Source organism: Orcinus orca, chromosome 14 (genome assembly GCF_937001465.1).
Source record: "Orcinus orca chromosome 14, mOrcOrc1.1, whole genome shotgun sequence".
Classification (NCBI taxonomy): domain Eukaryota; kingdom Metazoa; phylum Chordata; class Mammalia; order Artiodactyla; family Delphinidae; genus Orcinus; species Orcinus orca.
This window is the reverse complement of record NC_064572.1, coordinates 59,982,760-59,996,369: the sequence shown is the minus strand read 5'-3', so window position 1 is coordinate 59,996,369 and position 13,610 is coordinate 59,982,760. Positions and strand designations below refer to the sequence as shown.

At 35.8% G+C, this 13,610-nt stretch overlaps 1 protein-coding gene across 12 annotated transcripts in view; it reads right to left on the bottom strand.

Moving 5' to 3' along the window:
• Positions 1-13,610, bottom strand: part of LCOR (ligand dependent nuclear receptor corepressor) — a 136,211-nt gene that overhangs the window by 62,992 nt on the left and 59,609 nt on the right. For all 12 annotated transcript variants that reach the window (XM_033425683.2, XM_033425675.2, XM_049697445.1 and 9 more), the window contains 2 exons: positions 11,186-11,251; positions 10,765-10,844 (listed from right to left, as the gene is read on the bottom strand). Coding sequence is in view for 9 of the 12 variants with exons in the window: in XM_033425675.2 (XP_033281566.1) it covers positions 10,765-10,844; positions 11,186-11,251 (146 nt within the window). In the remaining 3 variants the exon portion in view is untranslated. The remainder of the gene's footprint in view (positions 1-10,764; positions 10,845-11,185; positions 11,252-13,610) is intronic.

Genomic DNA, 13,610 nt, shown 5'->3' with positions numbered 1-13,610 from the left:
ACTTCACATTGGAGGTAACAGTATTACAAAGCCTAGCTGAGGGTAATCCTGCCTTTTTCTAAACTCCTATAGCACTTTATATATGCTGCTCTCACAGAACTAGTTTTATATAACCTGTATTGTATTTATTTATATATAAATATTTCTTACCTCCTCCACTAGACTACAGATTTCTTGAAAATAGCATCTGTGGCTAAAACTTTTTAATTATTCACAGTACCTTTATTTCAACCACAGTGGCTGGTGCCTTTTGACAAAATAAGTATGAAGTATACAGTTGTTCATTTTAAATTCAGAAATAAGGAATTGAAGAAATCTTTTAAAAGAAAAAATAAATCCAAGAAATAAAAGGGCAAAGATTTAATATTGTTAAGATGTCAATACTGCCCCAAATCATTTACACATTTAATGTACCCCCTATCAAAATTCCAATGGTGTTTTTTGCAGAAATACAAAAATCCATTCTAATATTCATATGGAATCTCAAGGGACTCCAAATAGCCAAAACTTTGAAAAAGAGAAAAAAGTTGGAGGTACCACACTTTCTAATTTTAAAACTTATTACAAAGCTACAGTAATCAAAACAATATGGTACTCGGTTGTTTACATATCTTGGCAATTGTAAATAATGTTGCAATGAACATGGGGTGTATATATCTTTTCCAATTAGTTTTTGTAATCTTTGGATAAATACCCAAAGTGGGACAGCTGGATCATATGGTAGTTCTGTTCTTAATTTTTTTGAGGAATCTCCACACTGTTTTCCATAGTGGTTGTACCAATTTACATTCCCACCAACTGTGTGTAAGGGTTCCCTTTTCTCCACATCAATGGATGGATAAAGAAGATGTGATATATATATATATATATAAAAAATGGAATATTATTCAGCCATAAAAAGATGAAATCTTGCCATCTGTGACAACATGGATAAAACCTGAGGGTATTAAGCTAAGTAAAATAAGTCAGATGGAGAAAGAAAAATATCATGTGTGGAATATAACAAACAAAACCAAAAGAACAAAATAATGAACAAACCAAACCAAACACATAGATACTAGGAACGGTGGGGGGGGAGATAAAGGGTATCAACTGTATGGTGATTTTTAGTGGTGAGCATGCTGTAGTGTATATATAAAGTAGAAATATAATGTGCACACATAAAACATGTAATGTTATAAACCAGTTATGTCAATTAAAGATAAATTTAAAAAAACCAATATAGTACTGACATAAAGACAGACACATAGAATAATGGAACAGAATAGAGAGTCCAGAAATAAACCCTCACATATATGGCCAAACGATTTTTGACAAGGGTGCCAAGACCATTCAACGGGGGAAAAGACCAATGGTGTTGGGAAAACTGGATAGCCACATGTAAAAAGCATGAAGTTGGATCCTTACCTTATAACATATACAAAAATAAACTCAAAATGGATAAAGACCTAAAACTATAAAACCCTTTGAAGAAAACATAGTGGGAAAAGCTTCATAACATTGGATTTGGCAATGATTTTTTGGATATAACACCAAAAAAACAGGCAGCAAAAGTAAAAACAGATGAACTGGTTTACATCAAAATTTTAAAAACTTCTGTTTATCAAATGACATGATCAACAGAGTGAAAAGGCAACCTACAAACTGGGAGAAAATATTTGCAAATCATATATTTGATAGGGGCTGAATATTCACAAAGAACTCCTACAACTCAACAACAAGAAAACTTGATTTAAAAATGGGGAAGGTGGGCTTCCCTGGTGGCGCAGTGGTTGAGAGTCCGCCTGCTGATGCAGGGGACACAGGTTCATGCCCCGGTCCAGGAAGATCCCACATGCCGTGGAGCGGCTGGGCCTGTGAGCCATGGCCGCTGAGCCTGTGCGTCCGGAGCCTGTGCTCCGCAACGGGAGAGGCCACAACAGTGAGAGGCCCACGTACCGCAAAAAAAAAAAAAAAAAAATGGGGAAGGTACTTGACAGACATTTCTCCAAAGATGATAAACAACCAACCAACAAACACATGAAAAGATGCTCAACATCACAAATTATTAGGGAATGCAAATTAAAACCATAATGAGATACCATCTTCCATCCATTAAGATGGCTATGTAAAAATAAAAAATAAACAAAAAATAACAAATGTTGGCAAGGATATGGATAAACTGAAATCCTTACGCACTGTTGGTGGGAATGTAAAATAAATGGTGCAACTGATGTGGAAAACGTTTGGTGGTCCCCCAAAAAAGAGAACTACCATATGATCCAGCAATTCTACTTCTGGGTATTTATCCAAAGGAAACAAAAACACCAACTCAAAAAGATGTTCACTGCAGCATGAATTACAATAGCCAAGATATGGAAGTAACCTAAGTGTCCGTAGATATATGAATGGATAAAGAAAATGTGGTCAGTCCTACTATTTACACACACACACACACACACACACACACACACACTGGAATAATACTAAGCTTTTTATGGAAATCTTGCCATTTGTGACAACATGGATACACCTTTAGGGCATTATACTAAATAAGTCAGACAAAGACAAATATTGTATGATCTCACTTTTATGTGGAATCTAAAAACAAAACAAAACACCTGAACTCACAGAGAACAGACTGGTGGTGGTGGGAGGGTGCAAAATGGGTGAGGGTAGTCAAAAAGCACAAACTTCCAGTTGCAAAATCAGTACGTTTTAGGGATGTAATGTGCAGTACGGTGATTGTAGTTAATAATACTGTATTAAAGGGACTTCCCTGGTGGCAGAGTGGTTAAGAATCCTCCTGCCAATGCAGGGGACACGGGTTCGAGCCCTGGTCTGGGAAGATCCCACATGCCGTGGAGCAACTAAGCCCATGTGCCACAACTACTGAGCCCGCGTGCCTAGAGCCCATGCTCCGCAACAAGAGAAGCCACCGCCATGAGAAGCCCACGCACCGCAACGAAGAGAGTAGCCCCTGCTCACGGCAACTAGAGAAAGCCCACGTGTAGCAACGAAGCCCCAGCGCAGCCAAAAATAAATAAATAAAATAAATAAATTTGTAAAAAAAAAAAAATACTGTATTATATATTTGAAAGTTGCTAAGAGTAAATCTTAAAGTTCTTATCACAAGGAAAAAAAGCTATAACTATGTGTGGTGATGGATGTTAACTAGACTGACTGTGATGATCATTTTGCAACATACACAAATACTGACCATTATGTTGTACACCTGAAACTAGTAAGTTATATTTCAATTATACCTCAATTAGAAAAAAAAAAATAATAATAACCAAAAAATGGTTTCAAAAATGCATTGCTGGGCAACACAATCTTATTGATTTTCTTGAAACTATCTTTTTTTTGTTGCTGGTACAAGCAGAAAACTCCAAGTAGCAATTCAAGTGAGAGGAATAAAGTTACTACAGCCTATTCCCCCTTGTTATTTTTTTAAAACACTGCCATCATAGTTGAGAGTTCCTCACTGTTCTTTGCCCTCAGTGTGAGCAAGTCAATTAGCCAGGATTCTTATACGTAGGCATTCTTGCCTCGCTGAATTCCTGCCAACGGTTAACACCTACAGTTACACTGACTATATTCTAACTTCAATAAGAATCTCTCATCACCATTCAGTAACTAATTTCTTGTTTGTTCTTGCCTTCTTCAACTGTTCCCTCCTTTTAATAACTAATTTCTTCCTCTCCTCCAGTTTCTTTTCTTTCAAGAGTATAAATATTATGTGTTTCCCCCTCCTCCCCAAAATATCTTTACTTAAACCAACTGCCCATTCCTTCTATGGTCCTGTTTCCTTCAACATCCCTGACACTGACAACTTTTCAAACTAGTAGTCTATATCCGTTTCTTAACTCCCACACCACTCACTTATTCATTAACCCTGTCAGACTTATAGTCTGGCTCCCACAACCAGTGTTCTTGAGAAGCTATTCTCTCAAAGCCCAATGGAGTATGTTTGGGGGTACTTCCTCAACCCATTTAGGGTCCATTTTAGGAAATGGCATAGAAGTCCGTATCAGAGCAACAAACGTGACAATCCATATCCCTACTTATCACCCAGGATGGGGCCAGGAAGATGTCTGATTCAAGATGGGCAACCCATTTATTCTATGATTCTACCTTCCTTTTCAATCTGATTCTTCTTCCTACTTTCTAAAACGAAGGTTTTCTTCAGTTTTCACTATTTTGCGCTTTACCTCTCACCAAAGATCTCACCTGCTCAAATAAACCAATCACTGTATGTATTCAGGAACACTCCAAATACGTATTCAGCTCAGACCTCTTCTTTCAACTCAATTTCCACAACTCTGTCTCCTGGACACTTCCAACTAAATGCTTACTTTCATCACAAACTGCTTCCAGCAAATAACCTCATTATCCTCACCATAAAAATTGGGCACTACACCTTTCCCCGTCTTACTTCTCAACCTCTGTTAATTCACCATGCTAAGTCAACCTGGCTTAGAAAGCCTAACATCAGTATCATTTCACTCTCCCTTATCTATACATTTATGTAATCATGAAGTTTCAGCGATTCTTTATTCTAGATTTTCTACATACATCCCTTCCTTATGCATCTGGCACAGCCAAGACCCTAGTTCAGGCTTATTTTCTGGATGATTACAAGAATCTCTTCTAATTTTCTCTCCATTACATCCTAAAAATAACTATCAAATTAACTGGTCTAAAACACAGATCCTTTTAAGGTTCATGTTGAATTTGATCTCCTTGATTAAGCAAATTCCAGTGGCATCTGCTGCACCTCTCAACTGCTACGTACTTATATTTTCTTGTGTTATCTACTACCTTTTCAAATATTACATATGAGAATGAAGGAGGGAATTTTACTCTCAATATCAGAGCTCTGACTCTGGGCAAGCAGGATGGAGGATTTAAGTCTCCCTAATTTAGATCTCCTTTAATTCCATTAGCCACCCATGGTCTCACCAACATTCCATAAGCAAGGAGGGATCCACTTTTTACTTCTTTGGTATACTCTCTGGTTTATCACAGAACCAGACATTCAATAAATCTGCCAAATGATCAGTATGATAAGTATATTGGTTAACTCTAACCGCATAAAATTGTATACAGTTAATCTCCGATTAATGGTTTCTCCAAGTCTGTATGTTTGTTTTAGGGGGAAAAAGTCCACAGATTGGGAGTATATATTAAAAAAACACAAAACACACACACACACTAACTGCCCCCGCCCCCAAAAAAACCTCTTTGATATTTAATCTTGGATGAGCACTGATTCACTGTGTCCAGTGGTTTTCCTGTATCTTTTAAAATAATCTATAAAAGGCCTCTGGAAACACAACAAGGTTCGGTATTGCAATTTAGATTTGTACAATTAACTGAGCAAGTAGTTAATCATGTACTAATTTGTGGTATCCATTTAACTCTACCCTGTATCTATTTAAGTCTCACAAGTAAATAACCCTTAAACTTCTCATATTTGTTTCTTCTTTCTCAGTCTTAATAGATAGGCACTATATTGATACATTTTTCTTCCACAGTTCCTTTTATATAATAGGTACTATGAATACTTACTGAGTTGTGGTACTCTGGGACAAGATGACAGACAAGTCATTATCTAGCAGCACTGAATATGCCCAAACTAATAATTCAACACAAATACATGCTGTAGAATACAATGAGAAAATAATAACTAGATTTAGTATCTGCTCTTACTATAAATTTCAATGTGCTAAAATAGAAATAAAAATTAAAATGTTAGAAGGATATATCTAAACTTCTAATTAGTGTATACTCACAAAACAGAGGAAACTATGAAATGTTCACAGTAAACACATGACAGACTAATGAAATCTATCTAGTTACATGATTCCTGAGGGTAGATGGGCACTGAAAGAGATCTATAATGTGACTCTAGTCTTATCGCTGGTTACTTACAAAAATAAATGCTCTGCCCCACCCAAGATGTGCCCCTCCTGTGTCTGCCTATCCAGACCTATGTATTCTTCAAAAATGCAGCTCAAGTCCCACCTTCTTAAAACATTCTCCTAATATGCTAGTCAAATACTACTAACTTACTAACAGTCTTATAATAAACTTAAGGGCATAAACATTTTATATTTTTGTACAACATCCCATCTTACATTATCCTTAGTTACTAAAACATCCATGTTCTTTACTCTATAATTGCTATCTCTACTCTATCCATGTACAAGAACAGCCATTACTACAGACTGATTCATTGCTTAGAATTAGTCCATTTTTAGGGATATGAAATAATGAAAGTAATTTTTAATTCTTCTCATCTCTCCAATACTCTCTCACTACTACTGGATCAGCTCTTCATACTATCAACACGATCCTACAATTAACAAAAGCCTCACAAGACTGTTTCTAACAGATATAGAAAGAAATACAGATGTATGTATACATATATTTAAGTAAACATACATACTTCCTAGCTCAGACAACTGACGAGGCCTAGAAGCAGTGATGTTCTAGTACCAATGAGTATACCTAGTACCTTGCTTTCTTATACAATTTTCTAAATAAAAGAATCTAGGATTCCTTGGAGAAATCCAGGGTTGGGACAGGGAAAGCAAAGATAAGTTGTGGAATATTTTTTGGTGCCAAAAAGTAAAGAAATGATAGAAACATGTTTAAAAAAAAAAAAAAAAGATGAAGAGCCAACCTGAATGGGCTCTCAATGGCCAAATCCAGAACAATTCAAACTACAAAATAAACAATGATTGTAATAAATTATAACCAAAAGAACAAAATAAGAATATGTAAGTCCATACTGATGGGTAAACAAACAAAAACATAAATAGAGAAGGGAAACCTCTTCCTTACAGTAGGTTTCCAGCTAATAGAGATTGAAGAAATAATACAAATAGAAAGTCATCATCTGGTAAACACCATAGTAGTAATTTTTTCAGGCAAGATTCATCAGTTGATGCTAAAATTAATGTATGATGAGAAACTAGTATGAGAAAAAGATACTTACAAAATCTCAAAGTACGTCTCCACGATTTCCACAAAAGGGAAAAAAACAGAAACCTTACAGTAGAGAAAACTGGCAGACACCATCTTAACCAAGTGATCAAAGTAAACATCACCATGTGCTTCCCAATATGGTGCACTAAGGATGACACATCATCAATTCTGTAGAGTTCTTGCCAAAAATGCATAACCTGAATTCAATCATGAGGAATCATCAGAAAAACTTAAATTGAGGGGCATTCTACAAATCAAATTGCCAGCATTCTTCAAAACTGTCAATGTTATGAAAGGCAAAGAAAAACTGAGAACTATTCCAGACTAAAGGAGACTAAGGAGACATGACAACTAAATACAAAGTGGGATCCTAGATTGGCTCCTGGACCAGAAAAATGACATTACTGGGGTAACTGGTGAATTCTGAAAGGCTTGCAGATTATAGTACTGTATCAATGTTAATTTCTTGATTTTTTATAACTGTACTGTGGTTACATAACATGTTAACATTTGGGAAACCTGGGTAAAGGGTATAGAGGAATTCTTTTTATTATTTTTGCAACCGTTTTATATGTCTAAAATAATTTTAAAAAGAAGCTAAGAAAAAGTAAAAAGCCTCATGAGTGAATAATACACAGAGAACTTTGTATATATTCTTGGCACATGTAAGCACTCACAACAGTTAGCTATTAATATTATAATTCTCCAACTTTATTAAGCATGCTGACTTCTTAGTTCCTCATTTAGTAAATATTTTAGCATGTCTACTACATGCCCAACAAACAGGAAAGGAAGGAAAGGAAGTAAAAGCCAAGCAAGGCAGGCAGGCAGGCAGGCAGGCAGGCAGGCAGGCAGGCAGGCAGGCAGGCAGTGACTCCTAGCACATCTGAGACTGGCTATTTCAAATATACCCATGCCCATTTACACTCTTACTCTCTCCCCCTTTCCAACTGAGTAATCCCAAATGCTTCTTAATTCTTACTTGATCACTTTCCATGTTCGTGTTTCTAGTTTTGTTATCAAAATGCATGTATTCTAAAAACATGGATCAAATCCCAGCTATGTGACTTTGCCCATAACTTAGTCTCTGTGACCCTTCCCATATCTTTATTTGTAAAACTGGGATGCCTTTAACCAACTTTATAGCATTGTTGTGTAGACTAAATGGAAACAAAAGTAAATGACACATAGTATATGCTCAAAAAAAATGTTAGTTGTCTTTCCCTTACAAAATATATTTTCTAACTGCTGAAGTGTAGATGAACAATTGTTTTACTAATTTCTAGCTGAATACTTGTTATATTTTCCAAAGATGCAACTTCATTTTTCACCTAGATATTTTAAAAAGTAAATATAAATAACGTATTTACTTTATCCATTGTAACAAACAGCATCCAATGAAAATCCAATTAACTAAAAAATATGCATAACCTCCATCTCATTCCCCAATATCAGACCAGTATTTCTAACAGCTTTTCCAAACATTATCTAGACATCTTGGCATGCCAACCCCAACTTAAGATTCCAATATTGTGCTCTATGCTGCCACCTCTTGGCTGCTACCATTCTCTCCACATATTTCTTCTATTTTTGGAATCTTAAGTCAGCCAAGCCTCAACCCAATGGATACATTTAATTTCCAGATTCTAGTGCTTCTCAGATAAGATGCTCCAAGTGCCTGCAAAGAGTTTCAACAAAATCACTTTAAATCTAACACAACTAAAGCTATACACTTGACAAGTTATATATTCTAGGCTCTCTCTTCCTATTTTCCATAGACATGGCTGTCTCTGAAAAAAATAAATGCCCAAGACAGGTAGTGAAATGCCTAATGGAGAAAACCAGCTTTCCCAGATCTAGGTGGGTTTTCAAACGGAAATATTCTTCCTAATTAGAATACTAACTAAAAATTATAGAACTACGAACAGTAAGAACAGCTGCTACATGGTTAAATGCTACATGGTTCCATGCGTTGCTATTTCTGTTTTCTTCTAAAAATATTCATGCAATATTTTATCCTCATATAGCAATGGAAAGCTCAATCATATTACAAGACTATACTGTACTCAATTATTGAACATAGAAAGGCTTTCCTCCCAAACCAATTCTGAAAGAAAGGTAATTAATCATTGGCTCCTTCTATGCTACCAAAATGCCTATTAAATAACTTGTTCATTAGACAGTCACAACACATATGTGTGTGCACGCACACACACACACAGACACACACAGTTTAAAATGATGAACTTTAACTTCATTGGTAGCTGCTTAATTTTCTGGTCTTTTTCAAACCACAGTAAATTTCAAAACACTTTACTCATTAATTCAATAAAAACAGACCATCCTGGATAGTCACAGCAAAAACTTTTTCATGTACTTAAGCAAGAAAAAGATGCCACAAAAGAAGAACGTTAAGAAGCTCTTATATTGGCTTTGATTTTAAAGCAACTTTCCAACAATGGTAAATAATGGTAGAGTGGTCATATGCAGGGGTACAAAGAAGCATGTCATGTTTCATGGTCTTCAGAGGTTGACAGTGTAGTCAGGAACACAAGATTCAAACACAGAAAAGGATAAACAACAAAAGGCAGAATATTACTTGACAAATAATTGGTATAATATTTACTACAACAGTGTGAAGGGTGGAAACAGCAATAAGAGCAGAGGCGTACCATTAATAAGAAAGGGGAGTCAAGGTAAGAGTAAGAGCAAGGGGAATTTCAAGTTATAAAGAACAACGGGTATGCAATGCTGTAGTTCAAATGGTAAAAGAATGTTGTTTAATACAAACGATCAGACCAGTTTTGCATGGAAGACTAGTGGGGTAGCATTAGAAAGAGAAGTGGACTGACCTGTGGAGGGTACTGAGGCACTGAGCATGAGGCTAATGAATCCCAAAGATAACTGTAAAGTCACTGGAGACTGAGTGCAGGGTAACATTTCCACACCATTTGAGGGGTGAGGGTCAGGAGGAGGTAGGGAGGAGAGGGGTTTAACCATGTAGCAGTGTTTCACACACTGAAGAAAACTAAGAGACCAATCATGTTATTTCAGCAGTCCAGAAATAATGCTAAAGGTCTGAACTATGGTGATGACTGTAGAAAGAAAAAGAATGGAAGAACTGATAAAACCTGGTCAATGATTTGAAGTTAAAAGTGTACAGGGGAGAGGAAGGAATTAAAAATGTTTCCAAAGCTTTAAAGCAGAGAACAGAAATACCATAAAAAGAAACGCAAGAGAGTAAACCATTATTAATAAATGTTTCCAACAACTGAAATGTTTCTAAACCAAAATTCTTTTTATGTTTAACACAAAGCAATAAAACAATAGAAATGCAAAGGTAGAGCCAATTTTTACAACTGAACACAAACAGCATCCATGCTCATATATTATGAAGAAACATACTAAAGCATAAACCACAGTCCATCATAAATCAACATGAATTAATAACTACTTGATCCAGATCCATGTTACTGTACGAATGACTCCCATTACGTGAATTACCATACATTTCATATTTAAAATAAACACAACAGTTTGAGACCTAGTTCATTATTCTGCCTAGTGAACTAAATAAACAGAACAATGCATGATGGGATACAGATTTCTCAATAGGCTAATCAACAGACTAGAAACAGTCTAAATTGCAAAACTGAGTTACTATCAAATCCTTTATGAATAAATATGGAATCAGTACTCCTACAAATCCTCCAACAAAGTAACCAAATTTTGGAAAAATAAAAACTATAAAATACCACACTAGACAAGTTTCACAAGTTTCTTGGTTACCTTTACTTTATCTCTTCTCAAGCAACAGAACAGACAATTTTCATCAAAAGTCCAATCGGAAATGCTTTCAGGTTCACAGTCTGCAAAAATAGTAGGAATAACAAATTAACAGTTACAAAAGAGGATTTTTCAGGAAACAAATGAGAACTAATTTCAAAAATATTATTTATTTTAACAACAAAAACACCCCTCACTAAGTAGTAGACAAATTCCTTATTTGCAATAATTGCTCACTAGTTAATACACCTTATTCATACATATATCTGCATTATCAACCACACACAAAAAGATGCTTAAATGGATATAGCTATAACCCACATAAAACTGTGAATAAAAAGGAGAAGGAGACTGGGGCTTAAATCACCAAGGTATCATTTATGTCACCAGGAAGAATTTGAAATGCCAAAAAAATTCTGAATACCTTTAAATAAACTGAGATCTTTTAATAATGCAGGTCCAAACAGCCCTTCAAGAATACTTTCAAACCCTAAAAGGATGAAAAAAAATCCATTATTACAATAATATTCCCTACAGTAAATTTAACCTTGTTGCATGAAAAAAACAATGGTGTTTTCTTCCAATTCTCAAGGACCTCCAGATTATTACTGATGGGATGCTGAGGAGAGTATACGACCAATCTAAAGGGAGCATTTGCATTTTTGTCAGTGAATAACACTCAATACAAATTCAGAGCCCATTCCAAGACAATACAAAACAACAGTAGAAATAACCAATGAAGGAATGGAATCATGAGATCTCTTACTATCTTACAAAATTCCAAATACCTCTTTACATAAACTTTCAAACTTCATTTTAAAAAGCACCCTCCCCAATGAAAGAGTCAAACTGCTTCAAAGTTTCCACAATGTTCTGGGTTAATCTAAATGGCATGTTTCTGAATATGAACTGAGATAATAGATTCTTCAATCTAACAGTATTTTTTAAGAAGGAAAATCCTAACTGAAAACAACATCTGTATCACATGCACACACAAAAAAGCCCATTTTAAATATTATAAAATAAAAAGACTTCTGTAATTAGTTCACACTGCCACAGTAACTACTCACTGGTTCCTTTATGAAGCTAGAAGCCACTACTCACACATACAAAAAGAAAGAGAGAGAGAGAGAGAGAAAGAGAATTCAAATATACCTATACATAGATGTTTAAACTATTACCACTCTCAATCAGTACAAAGTAGAAAATGAGGGGACTTCCCTGGTGGTCCAGTGGTTAAGAATCCACCTGCCAACGCAGAGGACGCAGGTTCGATCCCTGGTCACGGAAATAAGATCCCACATGCCACAGGGCAACTAAGCCCACGTGCTGTAACTACTGAGACTGCGTGCTGTAGAGCCTGTGTGCCACAACTAGAGAGCCCACACGCCACAACTACTGACCCATGTGCCACAACTACTGACCCACGCACCACAACTAGAGAGCCTGCATGCTGCAACTACTGAGCCTGCGTGCCACAACTAGGAAGAAGCCTGCGCACTGCAATAGAAGATCCTGCGAGCCACAACTAACACCCGACACAGCCAAATAAATTTTAAAAATATATTTAAAAAAATTCCTTTAGAAAGTTCTAAAAGAAAAAAGTAGAAAATGAAAACAAAACCTTTTCTAATTTATTATCTCAAACGTTGCTGATTAACTCAATGAAAAACAATGTAAAAATATCTTTGCCATCTTGCTGTTTTCTATGGGTTATTAAGAGTAAGGAGGAAAATGCAAAAGAGAATCAAATTGTACCCTTATACAACATAATACATAATTCATTAGTGCAGCAGTTCCCAAATTATGTATCATGGACCTCATTAGGAGCTCAAATAATTACAAGAGGTCCATGAGTCCATGTCCTTTAAGCATGACCTTTAGAAAGGTCTTGCGCATTCAGTGTACATACAACTTTTCAAATGCACACAAATATTACTGCAATTAAGAAAATATATAAAGTGTTACTGATTTCCTAGTAGTTTGGGGCACTATGTATTTTGTCACATAATGTATTATCACCTAAGGGTTTATAATTTTTTTTTAATTGTTAAAAAAGCACTCTTATGTTCAAAAGTGAGGGAACTACTAATGTAAAAATACTATAGCCAGGTGGATACATGAGGTCCACAAACAGGGACACTTCCTAACCACAAATACAATCACCATAAAGGGTTTGGAAAGTAAGGGAGTAGAAAAGATGGTCCCTAGAAACAGTATTTTACCTTGTTGTAAGAGTAACATTGTAATGTAAGGGATTTCTTTGCCCTTAATATTAAGCCATCATTTTCAATAGGGTAATCCCTAGAGTTTGTATCATCTGCACTGTAGTTAGAGAGTTGATTTTTCTAAATTATTTTCATGATTTCTAGATTCTAGATTTTCATTTATTATTAAGGATTAATCGTTTTTCAACTCTCCTTAGTTCTTCCCATCAAAATGATTCCAAGGACATCAGCAAAACCAAACTACCCATTCAAGCAAATGGGAGGTATCTATCCTGTTTATTGTTTGCCTACTATAATTAAAACACTGTCCACTAAATTACTATGTCCTCTCTTCCCTACACTAGGGAGGAGAGAAAGTGTTGGGCTAAGAGTTTTGAGAGTGGGGAGGTGGTGATGAGGGGATGAGAAAGAATTGCTAGATACTGCCTATCCTGGGCCTGCAAACTAGATATTTTCAACACTAACTTAAAAAAAAAAAACCCTGCAGCTGCCTCTAAAGCCCTCTTATCCTCAAAATGGATTTCTGACTTCACAAATATTAATGAAAGCACTTCAATATCTGGCAAGTACCAAGTACACACTGCAAATAACTAAAGGGGATTACAGGTGGCCCTTACTCTG